The sequence below is a fragment of the Diorhabda carinulata genome, chromosome 1 (assembly GCF_026250575.1).
Source record: "Diorhabda carinulata isolate Delta chromosome 1, icDioCari1.1, whole genome shotgun sequence".
NCBI lineage: Eukaryota > Metazoa > Arthropoda > Insecta > Coleoptera > Chrysomelidae > Diorhabda > Diorhabda carinulata.
In genome coordinates, this window is record NC_079460.1 from 6,939,904 (window position 1) to 6,958,963 (window position 19,060).

General features: G+C 29.9%; 1 protein-coding gene across 1 annotated transcript; it reads left to right on the top strand.

Annotated features, from left to right (window-relative positions):
* Window positions 1-931: 931 nt before the first annotated feature.
* On the top strand, window positions 932-6,102 carry LOC130894638 (uncharacterized). The gene is made up of 3 exons (XM_057801564.1): window positions 932-1,149; window positions 3,785-3,977; window positions 4,267-6,102. Exons 1-3 carry the CDS (start codon window positions 957-959, stop codon window positions 4,397-4,399), a joined length of 519 nt encoding a protein of 172 aa, XP_057657547.1. The 5' UTR covers window positions 932-956; the 3' UTR covers window positions 4,400-6,102.
* The last annotated feature ends 12,958 nt before the right edge of the window (window positions 6,103-19,060 follow it).

Consider the following 19,060-nt stretch of genomic DNA (forward strand, 5'->3'; position numbering starts at 1 on the left):
TATTTAACGAGAAACGCATTCATAATGAGCTGGTGCATTGTCTTGACAGAGAAACTAGGACTTCGCCTCCCACATCTCGAGTATTCGTTTCTCATACGTTCAAATTAGTTTATCAATGTTTTAGTCTACTTTCGAAGTTGAGGATCAATTTTGGGCGACTCACTCCCTCTTCTAAGCCTCTAAAACCACTCAAACACTTATTTGTGACCGTCACTTCCGTAGACTCCATATCAAAATTGCAAAATCTTATGTGAGAGTCTTCCTTAGTTAAACAAAACACTTCAAGTTAACACGTTGCTCTGTAAGTTTCAAATAGCTCATTAGTTAGTATAGTCATTGCTTCACTTAAAATGGGAGACTTGCAGGCTTGTATAGAAACAAAAAAAAATAGAAAAACCAGTGCATTTCCATATCTTTGTATTTGATTTTATGTTATTCATTGTTTACGAAGTAGAAGTAGAAGTTTTGAATAACCAACCCAACCCAGGAAAATGGAAAAAGTATCTATTTTCTCTTGTCTGTCCAGAAAAGGCAAACGAGTGTAGAGATGTGGATGGGGATATGATATCTATTTCTACATCTAATTAAATTCCAGTATAAAGTAAACGGGAACCTTGTTTACATATTTTTATTGTAATTTGAGTACATTTATCATTGAAATTAGTTCACTTTCAAAGTGTCAATTATAATAAATGACATCGTCCCAATGCTAAACATATGAGGAAGATCTCTTATGCAAACATATTATCGCAGACAATAAGAAAATGGAATAATAAAGAGTTCCAAATTCCCTCGAAATTACCTAATAACGATCAAAAATTAGCTAACAGTCAACACGTAAACATACATTCGCCGACTATGAACATAAGGAGTGGTGGCCACTTTCACTTACAGTCCAGTTCGACTTATTCTTAGATTACTTAGTCAGTTTCACCTTTGAATAAACCGTTATCAAAATGAATAAATTCAGTGTTCTATCCTTACTTTTCACGTTGTTACAAGTTGTAATTTTTTTGGACCAACCTACAATTTCGACGGCCCAAGAGCCTTTGTTTGAATTACCAGTTGAATTAGTTGGATTTCCAGTTATTATAATGGCTGTTAGATTATCAAATTTTGTGAAAAAATTGGCTTATTCCTTGAATCCAAGTAAGTTTTCATACATGTATCACCCTAAATAACGCATTTATTCGATCAATATACAGCAAAGTATTCTTAAAATTGTTAACAATTTCCTAAACAAATTAAGATTTAGAAAAATAAAGTGTTTAGTTTAATAATGTTTTTAGAAAGTGAAGGCTTCATTGAGAATATTTTCTTGTGTACTTGTGTATTTTGTAAAATATTTCAGCACCAAAAAAATATGATATATAGTGAATGATGAATAAAATTCTTGATACTTACATAGTTTCTACGAATCCAAATAAGATTTATGTCTAATACCGCGTAGTCGTGTTGCGGTCTTTATCTTTATATTTTGATAAAGACGGAACAGGTCGAAACGTCAAATTTATAAGCGTTTTTTTTATTGGGAACGTGGTAATGAAACACCAAAGTAGAATAAGCTTCCGAATACTTAGGTATTAAAAGTGTGAAAAATAATTAAATTAAAATTTGCGGTGGCTTTAAATTGTAAAAACACACACACACACAAGGTCCAAAAGAATTGTTGTTAATCTTTAAGATAATCTCTCCGCCGAAAAGAAAGATAGATTCATTGACTCTCGGACAATATCTTTGAAATTTTGAAGAAATGCCTAGGAGCAACAGAATTTTTAATTGAGCAGCAAAAACGTATTTTTGAATGGTTCAGAGTTTTTTGAAATCTTAGCTGTAATCCATTTATTATACATTATCAGGAAGCTTAGACAGAAAGCTTCAATTTGCTACCTTAACTTTTCATGCAAAATTGTTCGAGAAAATAGGGATTCGTAAAATACATGATAAGTAAACGAAGATAAAAAGGTAGGAGAGTACAGTTTTCAAAAAGTGAAGAGTTTTAAATATTATTGTTAATGAAATAAATGTCAGAACAAATAAAAGAGCGCATACTATCTGGGAATAGGGTACTATGTTAATGCAACAGAAAAAAATATCGATTGGAAAATCCTAAGAACAATATTACTGTAATAGAAGGGAATGGCCATAGGAGAAATTAAAAGAAATAAAGAAAGGACCAGGTATAGTTACAATCATAAAAATCTCAGAAGTTGAATTGGTATGGTCACGTAGAGAATCGCAGCCGGGTTGTATAAGATAAAAAGTAAATTGGATCCAATGGCAGTTTTGTCAAGAGAACCGATAATAAGATAAGAAAGTCATAGGAGACATAGAAAAATTAAATACAGATTACGGGGATAACGGGAGAAGCTAAGAACTTCATAAATTTATAGAAAGATGAAGAAACAAGCCATGCGAAGTTATTCACCGTAATTCACCGTAATATAATAATCAAAGAGCTCCAAGGAGCGCCACAATTTTGAAAATTTAAATGAAAAAATATTCGATAGCAGATTCCCCCGCAAAATCAAGTATCAAATAATAAATAATGAAAAACTCCCTATCATACTTTATTGTAGTGCTGGCTGGCTATGTATTAGAATTATGTAATGAATACTTTGTTAAATATAATCAAGCTAACTGGAATTAAGTGATCCAACTGCACCGAAAGCTAAACCGTTAACGCCTAATAAAGCCACTTTAATAATTGAATTATCCTCCATTTGTATGCATCAGTGACAAATTGTGCTCGAACTATCACAATAATACATTCGACAATAAGAAAATACAAATAAAGATATTACTTATAAAGCGAAATTAATATAGAAGTTTTAAATTGAGACTCTTTAGAAGACACAGATGTTTCAACAATGGAAGAGTTTGGAAGTAATGGAATCTCTGAATGGATATGTCATTATATATATATATATATATATATATATATATATATATATATATATATATATATATATATATATATATATATATATATATATATATATATATATATATATAGTGGAAACTGCACTGTCATATTGAGAGCATATTGAAATTTCTATATGGAAATAATGTTCAAGAATGGTTATTCAATTTTTTTCAACAGAATTTTTTTCAAAATATCAATGATAATAAACTGAAAATCTAAACACCCACATAGAATAATTTGGTGAAGTATAACTGGAAGTAATGCGTTATAACAAAGTTTCTGACATATTGAAAATTTCCGTGAGAAATATCCAATCTGTTATAGCTATCAGGTAAATATGGAGAAAAAATAATGGAAAGTGTCTCTTGGAAATAAGTTTTCTATGTGGAATAAGTGAGGAACAGCTATGTAAATATTATCCTGGATGTTTCCAGTCCCATGGAATGATTTGTAGCAAAAGCAATTGTTTGTTTGACTAAGAAGGTTATTGCAAAAGTGTTCTGCTATTTCATATATTAATCGATTACTTTCTATTTCACTGTTTTTTAATTGGTTTGAAAAAACTCGCAATATTTTTCTATTAAGAAATACAATTTTAAATTATGTATGATATAATTTGCTTTTAATAGTTTCCAAGTGTAAAAATACTTTTAGAGAAAGCACTCTTTTGGCACATGTCGTTCGTAAGGTTGGAATTTAAACAATTTATTATGTGCCGTTATCTAAACGTCCAACCTGTGACTTATCGAGTAATGTAGAGTTAGTGTCTATAATCCTACAGTTATATAGTATAGTAAGGCGTTCAAATATAAATAAAAAAAAATCATCTACCTTCATTTTATCCAAGTAATTTTTTAGACACCTATAGAAGAACACGTCGTGCCATTTTATCGGACGAATTGATTAACATGATAGAAGCAGAGAAAAGATTAGTTTCGGAATTGGGTGAAAATGTCTGCATTTATCCGAAAGTCTGTTTACATCACGCAGAAAAAGCAAGAAAGTCTAATGGCCGACAAGAAGTGGTCATTGATTGGGATGAGATTTTCAGGTAAATAAAAAGTTCCCACTATCGACCCCAGTTTTTATTTGCTCTCCTGTTGACATTAGTCCACGGCCGGATGATTATAGATGAACCAACAAATTTTTGGATTCAAATTAAATTCTGAGAGTATCGTTTTCATTATTTTAGTATCCCAAAAACAATTGACTTTTCTATATATGAACAGAACAAGTTGCCGGCAGCGAGTAATTTGTTTGCTATCGAATAGAACTGATAATTTAATTGAGATTCAACGTAATTTTTAGTTAAAAGTGAAATATAATCTTAATTGTTTCAGCAATTACAAAGCTTCTTCGCAGAAACACAAGGAGTTCTATTTGCTCAGCGTATTCTTAGGAGACTTCATTCAATCTCCAAAATTCTGCAACCAGCTGATTAAGAGAGGACGAGCCTGTGTAGATGAAATATGATAGTTTCATTAATACCAAATTTTTAAGTAACTTTTTTTCATAGAAGAGGTAGTATACTAGTCACAAGGGAGTCAATGTAATATAAATTGAATATAGGATAGGTTAAGCAATTAAATGCATGAATTTAATTTGAAATATATGATAAATAATTACTATTTTCGTGGTTCTCATAAAATGCTTCAATCATTTTTTGAATCGAAACAGTAATGATGGTTCTTATATTTTAATGTATTCTTAATAGTGTCACCACATGTGTGGTTTGTATTGATCCGTAATTTCTAAATTTGCTGATATATATTATTTGTTGAAAATATGAACGAAAGTTAAGTAATTAGCTTAAGTAATTTGTAATGGAGTACTAGAAAATTTATTTATCAACGTTAATTGTATTACAAATAAAATGAGATTTTTCCACTTTTTAACAAGGTTACCATTAACATTGAAATAATTGTCCTGTCGTGGCTGCGGTTTTTGGATGGCATATCAAAGGACTCTGCCTCCTGACTACAAAACAAATAGGTAACAGCTTCTATTTAACTATTGTTAAATAGAAAGTGAAGTGATTTTTTAGTTTTTAAGGGAAAAAAATCGTTTTCTATTCCTGATACATGATATATTTCGCCTTAATGTTTTGCATTCTTCTTATTTTCCATTTCTTTTATAAACGAAGTATTCTTTCCATTCATTCCATCTTCTAAATGCGATTTCCCTTATCACGTTATCCCTTCACGAATCTTACAGCTATCGGTCTTTCCTTAGTTTTATATGTTGGACTCTTCTGTCCTTATTTCTATACAGAAAAGTTTGATTCGTTTTTTCATCATGTTTTCACCTTCTAGTTCAATTTTGCTCTTCATGAAAAATTTTCACCGCACTATAGATGCCTCTAACAAGCATAAACTCTTTTTTGTATAAATTTCTTTATGTGTTCTTAAAGATTATAACTAAGTTCTAGCGGTGCCATAACAATTAGCACATTTGTTATGTTTCATTAAATGCATTATTCCAATACATTAGATTAACTAAGTACTGTTCAATAATTCATCGAGTGTAGTATTTGTCAAAGTTGGAATAACATTAGGTCAGTTTCCTGACGTCTTATAGCTGAATAAAAACAGATATAATTATAAATATTTTATTTGATATTGAAGAATTAATCGTTTATAATATATCAATGTTCCTTTAATTTAATTAAATTAATATTATATAATCTTTACATGAAATACAACGTAAAATACGAATAAACTATATTGAAGTTCACGTATAATTTACATAGTACTTAAATTTGAAATTGAATTTAAATATTACTATCGATATGTTAATAACTTGTGACCCATACAGAAAATATAACAAAAATTTTCCCAAAATCTTTTAAATAATTTAGAAACTGAAACAAATGAATTTTGTGAATCTACAAAAATAACACATATTCAAGAGATGTTTCATAACCTTCACAAAATAAATTTATTCAATAAACAAAACTTGAATTAACTCTATTGATTTGTGGTTAAAATATCTATTATTGATATACAATGTATAATAAATGCAATCATAATTTCCAATGGTACAGTACAAAACTTCATGATCAGTATTTGTTTATAAAATGAAATGAAATATCTCTTCTGACTAAATGTAATAATGAATGACTCTTTCGCACATAAACTGCCAATATTTCTAATAAAAAATGCTGATTAAATAAGCAATTACATGTTTCAGTTTTCGTTTATTGCCCTATCTCTGCCTATTTTTGTAAAATACCAGTTGACATATTTGTTCCACACAACTTTCAATATTTCTATGTTTAAACTTTCTCCTCAGTTTACTAAGTAAGAGAATCTGATTCTACGAAGCTCCACTTGGCAAAATTCTATCGAAAAATATTACCAACTGTGAGCAGCTCTAATTTAATTATATGAATATGAATATATTGGAAACGTTTACATTAACTCAATAATAAAAATATATTGGTAACATAAATAATTATAATATGCGAAAATTTCCATAAAATAAACCTTTTGGTCTACTTTAGACCAAAAATAGAATTTAATAGCAACTTTAGATTAGACGAGTTAGATGCAGCTTGAATGTAAGTACCGTAGACTTTGTCTATGGATAGCCTCGTACTCAAAGAGGAAGTGCTCTGCGGTTTCCTTTGGTTCCTTGCAGAAACTACAAGAGTTATTGGGAGTTCTACACATGGCAATAGTATACCAGTAACTCTCGTTAGCTCATCATTCCTTAATGAAAGAGCCTGTTTGGGACCAGTTGGTGGAATAAAAAAGAAATAAAACTCTTCAATTGTTTCAGACCTTGGGTCTAACACTATGTTTCTGATTTCTCCTCGCTTTCCTACTTTTTATGACCATGATTTGATGACATTTTGGGAAAATTATATACAATAAGGTTGTGGTCCTATGAAAAAATTTATTGTCATGCACTCCAGCGTAGCGAGGTACCCCCCTTGGAGTAACACATCAGTGTAGAATGCCAATGAACCTCATGGGAACGCAATCTCTGTATTTGTCCATTGCTTATTGGTATGATCATATTTCTGGGCACTTTATATTCCTTTATAATTTTGAGAAGCACACTTACGTCGCTCGGCGTCATATTTTTCTCCTTGTAAGCCTTTGCTGCACACTTAATTGATTCACTTTTTATTAAGGTTGTTAAAGGAAGCAAGTCTAAAATGACCTGCCGCAAGACATGATCGTGTCGCGCAAGTCACCTTCTGCATCATGTCAAGGGTTGTATTCAATTTTCGTTTTTGTTCTTGGCCACCATTTTAAACCAGTTCATAATTTTAAGTTTCAAGCCCCATGTTCCTCCAACCATTCTGCAACAGTTGTATAAAGCAATTCGTGCCTTATGGCTCACTGCTTGAAGGTGTTATCTCCATGCCAATTCCATAGCAGCTTAGAAAAGTTTAACTTGAAAAAGAAGATATAATATGTCCCACTCTACTGTAATTGCATCAATAACCTCTATCTAGTGAGAACATGATCCATCAAGTCCATCAAATCAATTCTTTTAAACCAAGTATGACTGAACGAGACATATTCTTTGTTTAATCGTTGTTTGTTTATTATGTTTTTTTTCTCCTATCCGGATTTGATCTCCAAAATTATTACTATAAATGATATGATATCAATTGAATCAATGGCTGTGACCATGAGACGAAAGCTTGGATTTGTCTTTTTGAGAAACCAATGACCAAGAATAAAATAGTACATTGATTTCAAGTTAATTCTTTTCTGCCATTCTTCCAAATGGTACAACTGTTGGCTAAATTTTGTAAGATTCTGGAACGTTTACAAAATATGGGCTAAGAAATGGGCCAACAGCCTTTTGCACCATCCATATTCTGCCATTTCGCGAAAATGGAAAATGCACTAAATAAGAAAACGTTTTGACATCATGATCAGAGAAAGCTACAACAGACAGATAGAAACTACTCCGAAGGAAGCCTTATAAGCCTTAAAGACCTGTTGTAATTCATGGATTTAGTGTTCGGTTGAATGCAGTATATTCGAATTAAATGTAAATTTTTCACTTTGTTTTTAAGAAAATAATTTACTGTATGTTTTTAAACACCGTATACATATACAAACAGATAATTCACAGTCTTTACGATTCTTTAATTAATATATAATGATCTGAAAATAGCAATAGTAAATTTATTTGAAACTAAACCTTAGACAGGTCACAAGTAGACTTTGACATAATAGTTATGTTTTGTGAAGATTCATAGACAATGCTTTGAAAAACAAATACTTACGTATGGAGATGATTTGGGCACCACATCAACAAAAACTTTTTTAATGAAAATTAATTGGTCGTTAGAAGAAACGTCTATGAGAGTAATGAAAAGGAGTAATTACGACTTAACTTTTATATTTGATACGTATATCATCGTCTTCATAAGCAATATTTGTTTTATCAAATTCTGTCGAATCTATAATTAGTTCTCCTGTCCCAGTCCTATCTGGAAAAAACATTTCAGACACTTTGTGATGTGAAGATGGTCTTTCAAATCTTATAAGATTTTTATTGGCGTAAAAATTTGATATTGCCTTGGGGTTTCTATGTATTTCGCTATTACTAATTTCATTTATATTACTCGGAAATTTCAACGATTTATATGGTCTTTCAAATGAGAAGAATTTATCAGAATTATATGTCAATGTGTCTTCAGGTATCTTGTATTTCAATTCATTATCAGGAAATTTTATGGACCCTTCAAGGTTATTCTCGATATGAATAGTTGGTTTGTTTTGAATCCTTCGGTTAGCTGATATTGTTCTATGATCACGGTCAAAATACAGCTGATTATGATATTGAGGTAAGTCTGGGTGTTCATATGAATCCATATTGTTGGAATTAATGTGGCTGAAATATCTGAAAAATCCTCCGTTGTGATTATTAAGGTACTGAATTAATTTATCTGGGTTTGTTGGACAATGTGGGTATGCAGTTGCACAAAATCTTGTATTTCCTTTTGAAGAGTAACCCAACAAAGCTGCTTTGCTAAAGTAAAAGAGAGGAGATTCTTCCAAACCATTTACAGATGATAACAACCTGAAAATTATAGAAATAATAACAACAAATTATTTTATGAAATTGTAATAAACATTCGCTAATTCTGTTATAAGCTTCTAGTTGATAAATACATGAGGTTTATGACCATTTTACAATTTCATGGCATATTTAAGGTATTATACAACAAACTAAAAATTTGCAAAGATATGATAAGTTGTTTCCCTATTTTAGTACATTGTTTTAAGATTTCAATATTATTGAAAACTACATGTACATCGATACTTACCCCAACAATGTTCCGGCATCTATATTTAATGGTATATTAAAACCCTTTTGCCGACCATATATTCTACCTAAAATTTATATATTTTTAATAGGAATTGCAACCAATCAATCTCCTCTATTACTTGAATTTTTTTTTATATTATTTAACTGTGTTATAATACTGTAACAAATATCCAACCTTCTAAAAAGAGATGATACTACAAATAATTAGGTTATGCTGGAAAAGGAAAAATATGTGTATCAAACAGGTAGACCAAAGAGTTTCGATAAAGTTCCACACACATGTTAACGTAGAAAATCACAGTTTATGATATATTATTCTTCAATCTTTAATTAGAGTCCTCTACCGAAAATCAGGTCTTAGTACATTATTTATTGATAAAAATATAGCAGACAAAAGTTTTTCTGATGAACTCACGTGGATATAGATTGTGCAGCTGAACAATATTCTAAACGACCAATGAATCTAAATTTGAATTTGATTAGACATAATGTGATATTGTCCTAAACATAAAAAAGCATTGGATGACCTCTTCAGATATACAGGATCAACAAATTTCATATAGTATATAGTCATTTCTTATTTTTTTCCCCAATATCAGAACAATTTAAAATGTTTCATTTACACCGAAAGTTTTTTCTCTTGAATCGGCTTGCAAAAAGAGTCAAAATTGCTCTAAAAATACAATCAGGAAACTAGCGGTTTATTCCAGCACAGCTACAGTAAAAATTATAGTTTTACTTAAATTTATCGTTAACAGTTGTTGTAAAGAAGGTATGATATAGGTTTTATCAATCACGGAATCAACGCTTATGAATATATAAAATTATTATTAATCCTGTCTGTTTATTAATAAGTCAATATGTATCCTATACCATAAACAATTTCACAAACATAAATAACACTGTGAAAAAAAAATAATAAAATAATTATTACCAGAAGTCATTTCACATAATATTTTTGGTACACAATGCAGGTCATCATTTCTTGCAATAGAATATAAAATATCTAAAACAGTTGTCTTTATATTTACATTTTGATTTTGGTCAAAAATTGAGTTTTCTGGTGGACGAAAATACATATTCTCCCCAATTGGTCTATAAGAATGAGGTGAGGTATACTTGTTGTACATATTTGGATATCGATAATTTCCATGTAAGATATTATAGTGTGAATAAATATTATCCTTATATTTTTCATTGTGGCTGTGGGAATCAATGATATTCCTAAAAGAAATGAAATATATAACGAAGTGTTCAAAATTAACAGTATAAAAAAATGGGTTAACCAATTCATCTTTATCCTTGATTTAGAGATATTGTAAAGGATTTATGATTCTTACGGTAGTTTTAGTGTTTTATTTATTGCACGATAACTTGAAATTCTGAATTCTTGAACATATGAGAGATGTGATACTTGACGAATTCAATTGAACAATTCCTTCATTTATTGTTAAGATAACTAGTGAACCTCATAGATTGAATGGGGAAACAACATCAATATATTCATAGTCGCAAAAACTCATAAATTCATAATCAAATCAAGCATTGTGGGATCAAACTATGAAATACAGTGGGTTGCATTTGAAATTAAGACACCTTCATATTTTCATTATGTTGACGCCTTCAGATTTGAATTTTCATACATGGTGATTGGCCTCATTTTCAAATAGATAAACTGAAATTTGCATCATGGTGGATTCTCGATATTTACTTAAAGTTAGAAATATCGAAAATAATTATCAAAGGTTTTTATGCGGATCTTCATGACAAAATGCGAATTTTCAATTTTGTTCATTATTTTGATCTATACACAAAGTTTTTCTCTCTAATTTCATATTTAATATTCCTGCTATTTCAACAGAAGTGTTAAGATTTTCTGAGTTCTATGCATTTTAGTAAAGTAATGGGTTTATATTTAGAAACAAGTGAAATGAATATATTCGGATATCCATGCTCTCAGTAGCAGTAAAGTCGATGTACCTGCAATAGCTGCAATAAATGCACTTTTAAATGAAACTAATAATGCTATTGGAAACAATCATAAATATTATCCTTATCGATTACATCCGCATCTGGTTAATGATATGTTGGCGGCTATTCAAGTAAATTCATGCATAAATCTTCCCAATTTACCTTTTCAACTTATTATTGGCAGGGATAAAGCAGAAAAGCAGATAATATGAATGGATGAATCGTCACAATATTAGATCACAAATAATATTCAGTATCAAATTCTCAATGTGTCAAAACTTTAGTTATCAAAGTACCCGAAATATGTCAAAAAAGAAAAACTAGGAATAATTTCGTGAAAAAATCAATATAGTAAAAAAAAGATATGTGAATTTCATCATAAATAACGCCACATTATTTACATCTCCTAATTTTGACCAGCTTTTTTCAATTTAAACGTTTTTTCTTTGGTATTCTTTTGGGGTATCCGGCATATGCGTCCAAACCATCTCAATAGTTCTATCTATTCTATCTAAATTTCAATTGTATGACTGTGTAAAAATCAATATCTGAATTGCTCAAGTGTCTTCTACTACAACGTTACGGCTCGATACAATTTTCGACGAGATGTAGGTACATACGCAGCAAAACTATCATGCAAGGATGGTATCAATTATATAAATTAAGTATAAAAAACACGCTTTTAAGGCACATCAAACTAAAAAGTTTAAAATATTTTGCTTATATAAGCTTAAAACAATAATACTAATATTTTTCATTCATAATTGTTTCAAGCTTATTATAAAAACCATTTTTAACTTTTTTACTTTGATGTGCTTTAAAAGCATGTTTTTCAGTTTTTCAAACCATATTTATTCTTACAAATTAGTATTGAATTTAAGTCCAATTATAGTTGAAAAAATATTTAGATGATGGTATTTGATACGAAAATGATTAAAATTTTTAAAATGATCAATGATACCTTTATAATTGTTATAAGTTTCAACTGGGTGTAACTAAATTTATAAAAATACATAATCAGATGATAAGAACCAATCTAACCTAATAAAAATCAATAAGTAATGAGGAATTGAGGATTATAATTGTATCTATAACAACTGATTTTGAATAAAATTTATAAAATTACAATGCTTTGGAAAACTGGAAATACTCCTTACTTCTCTGAACCTAGAACCTATATTTCGTATTTATACAACACTCACCTTTCTTCAAGTTTCTCTGTAGATGTTCCATTTGCGTTCACACCTATACTAATAGTTGGAATTTCTTCAAAACATCTCATAAAAACTAGAATCATCATCACACACTTTCTGGAAATCATGGCTAGTAAACTTTACTTTATTAATGCTATGAAGCAAATGATAAGAACTATGCCGGCAAATAAAATTTAACTGTCGATGAAAGTATAGTAGGCGTAAGGATTTGCTATATTCTTGAACCCACGAATCTTGAAAACCGCTTTCAGTTTGCAAAATAAAGTTACGTATTCAGAAAAACAACTACCGTAAGTAGAACAACCAAAACCAACATCAAACTTAGCGATTCAGAATTGTTTCAGAATATTTTCACCTTTTGAATAGATTGTAAAGAATCAACAATAATGAACACCTATAATAAATATAGGATACCTACAAATATCACAAATTGTGAAGAGATTAGAAGTCACAGCAGTGAAAGTAGAAAAGATTAATGTAAATAGCTCAATAACCAATTAGAAAACCACCATGTTTTTGTCAGATTGCCCCTGTTAATGCTTCTTCTGCCCATTTTTTAAATTACTTTTCCAATATACCTATTTTCATTCATTAGAACATAAAAAAATCATGGCGAATCCTAAAAATAGATGGGTTACTCGGTGTTAGAGTAATACTTCATACGGAGCCTAAATTAAAAACATAAAACACATCATTACCCTACCTTATTGTAATGGGAAAGTCAAGCTGATTCCAAATATGCAATTAAAAATGGTATGTTCCTTTTAACAAAATACAACTTTGATATGGCACAACATTCTGGAACACTCTGTGGTTTTAAATAATTTTTAAATGTGAAGACTAATGATGGCTGTCAATTTTAAAATTGATATCTCAAAGGACAAAGGAGGCACAGAACTAATCCCTGACCCTGTATAGTAAACCCGATAATCAATATCTGGAGCTACATTTAGGTCAAAAAAGAAAACTGCACGATTTTAAATGGAATGATAACAATCTCAACTAAACACTGAGAAGCTGGATTAGTTAATTAGATGATTATCAAAATTTTCCTTGCAAAATGAATTGAAACTACGTAGATCCATTCTCTTTACAATTTGAGATATGGAATAGAATTCTGGAGTTGTAGAGGTGTATTTAAGATCAAAAACCCATAAACATTTTTGAGATATGACGTGCAATAACGAGGACACTTCCGTTAATTATAAACAAAACACTTGAATTCCTTTTGTTATCGATGTGATTAAGTGCTCGACTCTGATAAAAACCATGGCAACGATTTTACTGCTGACCTATTCCGATCTCCCCTTGAATTTGTAGTTTACTCAAAAGCTTACATTAAACTATCTCCGAATGAAATCAATTAACATTGGATAGTATCCAATTCTTTTAACGAGAAGCAATCATCAAATATGTAAAAAGGAAAACCGTTGTCTTAATTTAGAAAAAAGTAGGTTTATGGGGGCAGATAACAACAGAATTTCTACAAGGAAAAAGAAGTACGTTATTCCACACAAGCAGAACTAGAAATTAAAATCAGTTTTAAATGAACTCATCGTCCATGCTTAGTCTGAAACATTGTTATAGTGTGTATACTAATAAATTTATGTAGAAAAAATCGTATAAACGTCTAACAAAGAATCTGATCCCATTTCCCTTCGTACTACGTATGTAACCCTAAGTTCCGCTCTAAATTTTCTCTCTCGTATGCATTCTTTGTGCATCATTGAAAGTAGATAGGGGAGTAATGTAGGTCAGGAACAATTTTTATCCACAATACACCTTCAGCTTGATATTCAAGATTACGGGGTTGTTTAATGAGATTGTTTTGTTTGTAACCTTGAACCTACTGTGACGTATATTTGTACAAGGCATTCTGTTAGTTGCTATATCAAATATTCACATACAAAAACAATTTCATCTTATTTTTTATTAAAAGATACTATAAATAATATCTCTATAATAAATTATTTCATTAACTGTAACAAAATTATTCAAGTATGGTAAACAAATAATCAATAAGCAGATTAGAGGCCATAATAATCCTATCCTGCTAACCAATATCATAGTCTGATAACTAATTCTATAATTTAACAAAAAAAATTATATCACTTAGCTACATAATCGATACATTCTGAATGACGAGCCATTAGCAAAAAAAATGGCAAATTTATAATATATATTGTAATTTAAAATATTGGTCATTATTATTGATGCCACTATACTTTGTCCTAGCATAAATAACGACTTTCATAGCCGTATTCACTATAAAATTAAATTTTACCTCTCCTTTTTATAGCGATTTCATTGCTGTGACAGTTGATGGACCAGAAGGTAGTTAAAAAATAGTAACGTTAATAGTAGGATACGATAATTCAAAAAAGTGCAATTCGATTTGATCAACAAATACGTACAATTAGAAACGAGACGATAAATATAACAAACCTTGTAATTTTAAGTATTCTATTAACTAAGGCCAAGGTACCTGATATTTTGTATAAATACCATATTCATCATAATAAACGGGTAGACAGTATACTTACTGCGGCCACCGAGGTCAGTACCGACAATTTTATTTTAGTTTATTTTATGTTAGTTGCTATTGAATGTGTAAGTTAAAAATATACCAGTGATTTTGAAGATATGGTTTTATCAAGTTCCCATTGATCTGAGGCCCCTCAGCTCCAATCAACACAATGCTGAAGTAATGCTGAGTAATTTCATCTATTGCAATACGTAGGAAGCGCTCCACATCTACAACTATGAATGTTACATTATAGCGCGCCGCGTAACCCTTCATAGATACCCAAATAACTTCTATAAGGTTGAGTTTCAAATAATACGGTGGAATTCGTAAAATTATTGGCTAAATGCTATTTGGTAGTTACCGTGAACTTTGCTTTTATTGCTGGTATCTCTATTTAGAAAATTAATAACAGAGTAACCAATAGCTGTTCTTTATTTTCTTGCAAGAATTCCAAATGGTTTACTCAAATGTAAGTTTCGTCAAAAATATTGTAACATTTTCAAGTTATTGAATATGTCCTTCTCTATAATTCTTATAAATCTTATAATCTAAATAGATTTGTTATTCACTGGTTTCACCTTAAAAACTCGGAAATACAAATCCAACAAATAGTAGTACATTTATTTCTAAGGGGAATTTTTCGATTACTATTTGCTTCGTTACTTTCTATTTTAAGATATGACATTTTTCAATTTGATTCAGGCTTAAGTTAATGAAGAATCCAAATTTGATATTATGATGATGATGTCCTATCTCCAAATTGAGACACTGGAAGTGATCTTCAGCGAGCATTTGCTTAAAATTATCATTCAAACCTTTGAATTTATTACAAATTAGCAACTCATATAAAAACTTCTCACAATCTCACAATTTGATATAGCTAGAGAAACTTAATTCCTAAAAACAACCAGATTTCTATAAAAAGGTTAGCAATTCGAATATTCCAATTATTTGGATTTTCATTGATTATTTGCATTTGTAAATCATGTTCAATAGTATCAAAATGTAATTTCGTGGTTTGAACAATTAAGTCAGTATAATTTCTCTAATAATTACATAAACAGAGTCAATACTAAACTAAAGTGAAAATGTTGTTTCTATCAGTAGCATTATAAAGGTAAAAATGAATGATTTATTTTCTAACCCAGCGAAGAAGTAAAACATTTTGAAGTATTCATCTTTTCTCTAAAGTTATAGTAATTATTTCCCAGGCACGAGCGGTTGCCATCCTTTTTCAATTCCGTACTTTTACGCTAGTAATAATCCATTGTTACTTTTTTTGCACTTAAACAGAAAAATTCAATAAAAATATGAACTAGCTTGTTTAATCCTTGTTTCCGTAACTAAAAAAATGTATGAATATTACAAGTAAACATAAAAGTATTGGAGTTTGCTTTCAGCTTTTTGTAACTCGGATGCAATATAGTACGGAAAAACAAAAAATATCGGCGGAAAGACATGCAAAAGGCAAAGATCAAAGTAAAAGAACAAGGGGTCGTGAGATGATTAAACATAAATTTTAATAAAACCATTTTAAAAAAATTAATTGGTATGTTACAAGAGAAGAAATAAAAAGGATGTCCATTGTATTTTGTTCGACACGAAGGGAAAAATGTGGTATAGGGTTAGATTAAAGCCTTAACTTCCAAGCTCAAAGGTTTCTCTGTAATTAAAAAGCGGCAAATGATAATTCATTGTCACCCAAATAGACGTAAAGTCTTAAAATGAACGTAATAATAAATAAGAGTTAACAAAAGGATCTTTTGAGAATCCGCAACTTCAAAGTGTCTATCGTACGCGTAACACGTTGAATCAAGACCCTCTTCCGTTGATCCCTTAATACCGTACAAATCCGCGCTTGCATATAACAGAAACCACGGCTTACCGAGGTTTTTGTTACGCCTCAGATATTGTTCTTTTCATGGATTTGAAGGATATCGGAAAAAAAAGATGATTTTATAATAAATGCTTGAACTTTGTTGCCATCTGATATCATCCGAGAAAATGAAATTTTCGATAGGCAATAAACATTGACGAAATGGCGGAATATTAAAATTTGGTCAGCTCTAGAACGATGCAAAAATCTCAATTAAAAAAGTGAAAATGTAGAAATGGATGATAAGACGACAAATGTAAATATGAAATGGAAAGAAACAAAAACAACTCTAATAGTATATTATGGGCCCGAATAAAAACGATAAAAACTGCATTTTCAAGAAATGAAACAACACGTAAAAATATAGAAGTTAAAAGTAAAGAACAATAAAGGGAGGCATGAATTGTAAACTAGAGGAGAGGAGTAGGATTATACCTAGATAGAAGTAGAGAAAAACAAGGAAATAAAATGGATATGAAACTTATTCACATTTTACATAAGCTGGAGGATCGTATTGAAAGATTATTATCGAACATATTGCTCATTGACTCAAAACATCATAGGAAATAGTAATATGTGTTCATTTTTATGTATGTACAAAAATTGAAAGTTCATTGAAGCCATAAAAAATTCATGGTACAATATCAAATAGTATCCGAAATCTGTCTATTAGGTAATACAAATGAAGAGCTGTATATCTATGTAACTTTGTCACAAATGATTTAATAATGATTTAGACTATCTTATTTATTGATTAGGTGCAAATTATAAATACATAACTTCAAATTACGGTAACCCCAATTTTATAGTTGACAGGGTATTCAATAAGCTTCCCTCTCATTTTGTATAGTTCGAGATCGAGCTTGCACCTTCTCTTGAATGGTCCCTACCAACCCATTTGCTCTATGTTTATTTACTTTACAGTGAATATTTAATTATTGTCAAAGCAATTCATTACAATTATTCCATGACTATCAGAGATTTAGTGAAGCTTTATCTTAATTCAAGCTATTTTTTTAAATAAGTAGCAACAGGATACGCTTCCTCTAATTATATATTACAAAGAATTGAGTAAACAGTACGCTATTGATTTGAAAAGTAAGAACCGTATAAATTCACATCCCTTTTGATTGAAAGTAATAATTTGAAACGGTTTTTCTGTGGGTAAATGCTGTCACAAAACACAAGACACTTTGACGTGGGCGTTTCAGTAACGTCAACCACAACACATGACTGGACCTCGGCATTATGCAACCCGTAAAATGAATGGTAATTATGAGTGGAGTGAACTGTCAATTCGAGGATTTTCTATAATACACAGAAGGCGTGGTAATCAGAATTACATTTTGTGCAATATTTTCTCTGGCCCTTTTTGTGTTCATTATTTTTATCTTATGAATTTTTAATAATCTCAATGTTATTATTCTGTTATTTCATTATTTCATACATACCAAGCTCAATTTCTTTTTCAAAATCTATCGTTATTGAAAACAACAATTTCGAATATCCGTTATGCTGAAAATAATAATAAATGGAATGATATTGATTGCTACGAAATATGAATTAAGTCATACTAAATATTTTAAATAAATCTCATGACAAAATCGGCTGCATCATTCGACAAATCTTCACACTTTTCTTGAGATTGGAACAACAAAAAAATATTCCGCATTCAAATTAACAACGAATGCTAATATTTTCAGGAGTGTTTATACATTTGCAATGAAGACATATTCCCTTTATTTATAATGTATAGTTATCTCAATAAAATTTTAATATATTAGTCTCCAACTAAATTAGCGTTTGGACTCCTTTTTTATCTACAAACATGATACTTTGAAAATATATTATCTACTTAAACATATATTTAACTCTGTTCTAGCCTAGCATCTAATTTACACTCTCAAGCTAAGTGGGTTTATATTTAGTATCTAAATAATAGATATCTGGAAACAACAAATAAAAAAAAGCACATTGAAATTTAAGATAAATTGACCATAAATAATATCAAAAAATGGTGACTTCGGAAAAAAACGGAGGATAATAATATTTGTAATTTTAATTTTTGATGAATATAGTCAAATTCTGTTCGGTGTGAGCAGATATTAATTTTAATTGATTCTCATGAGCGATATTGATGAAATGACTAATGAGTTTAGAATTTTATTAAACAAATTTACAATTATTAATATACTTATTTCAAGCAACTTTAGAATCAAGAATGAATATAAGAAGAATTGCAAGTT

Excerpts from the sequence above, each read along its gene's own strand:
- LOC130894638 (XM_057801564.1), top strand. The coding sequence starts at position 957 with ATGAATAAATTCAGTGTTCTATCCTTACTTTTCACGTTGTTACAAGTT. Across the intron at positions 1,150-3,784 it reads GGCTTATTCCTTGAATCCAA|ACACCTATAGAAGAACACGT; the intron begins GTAAGTTTTCAT and ends GTAATTTTTTAG. Across the intron at positions 3,978-4,266 it reads GATTGGGATGAGATTTTCAG|CAATTACAAAGCTTCTTCGC; the intron begins GTAAATAAAAAG and ends TAATTGTTTCAG.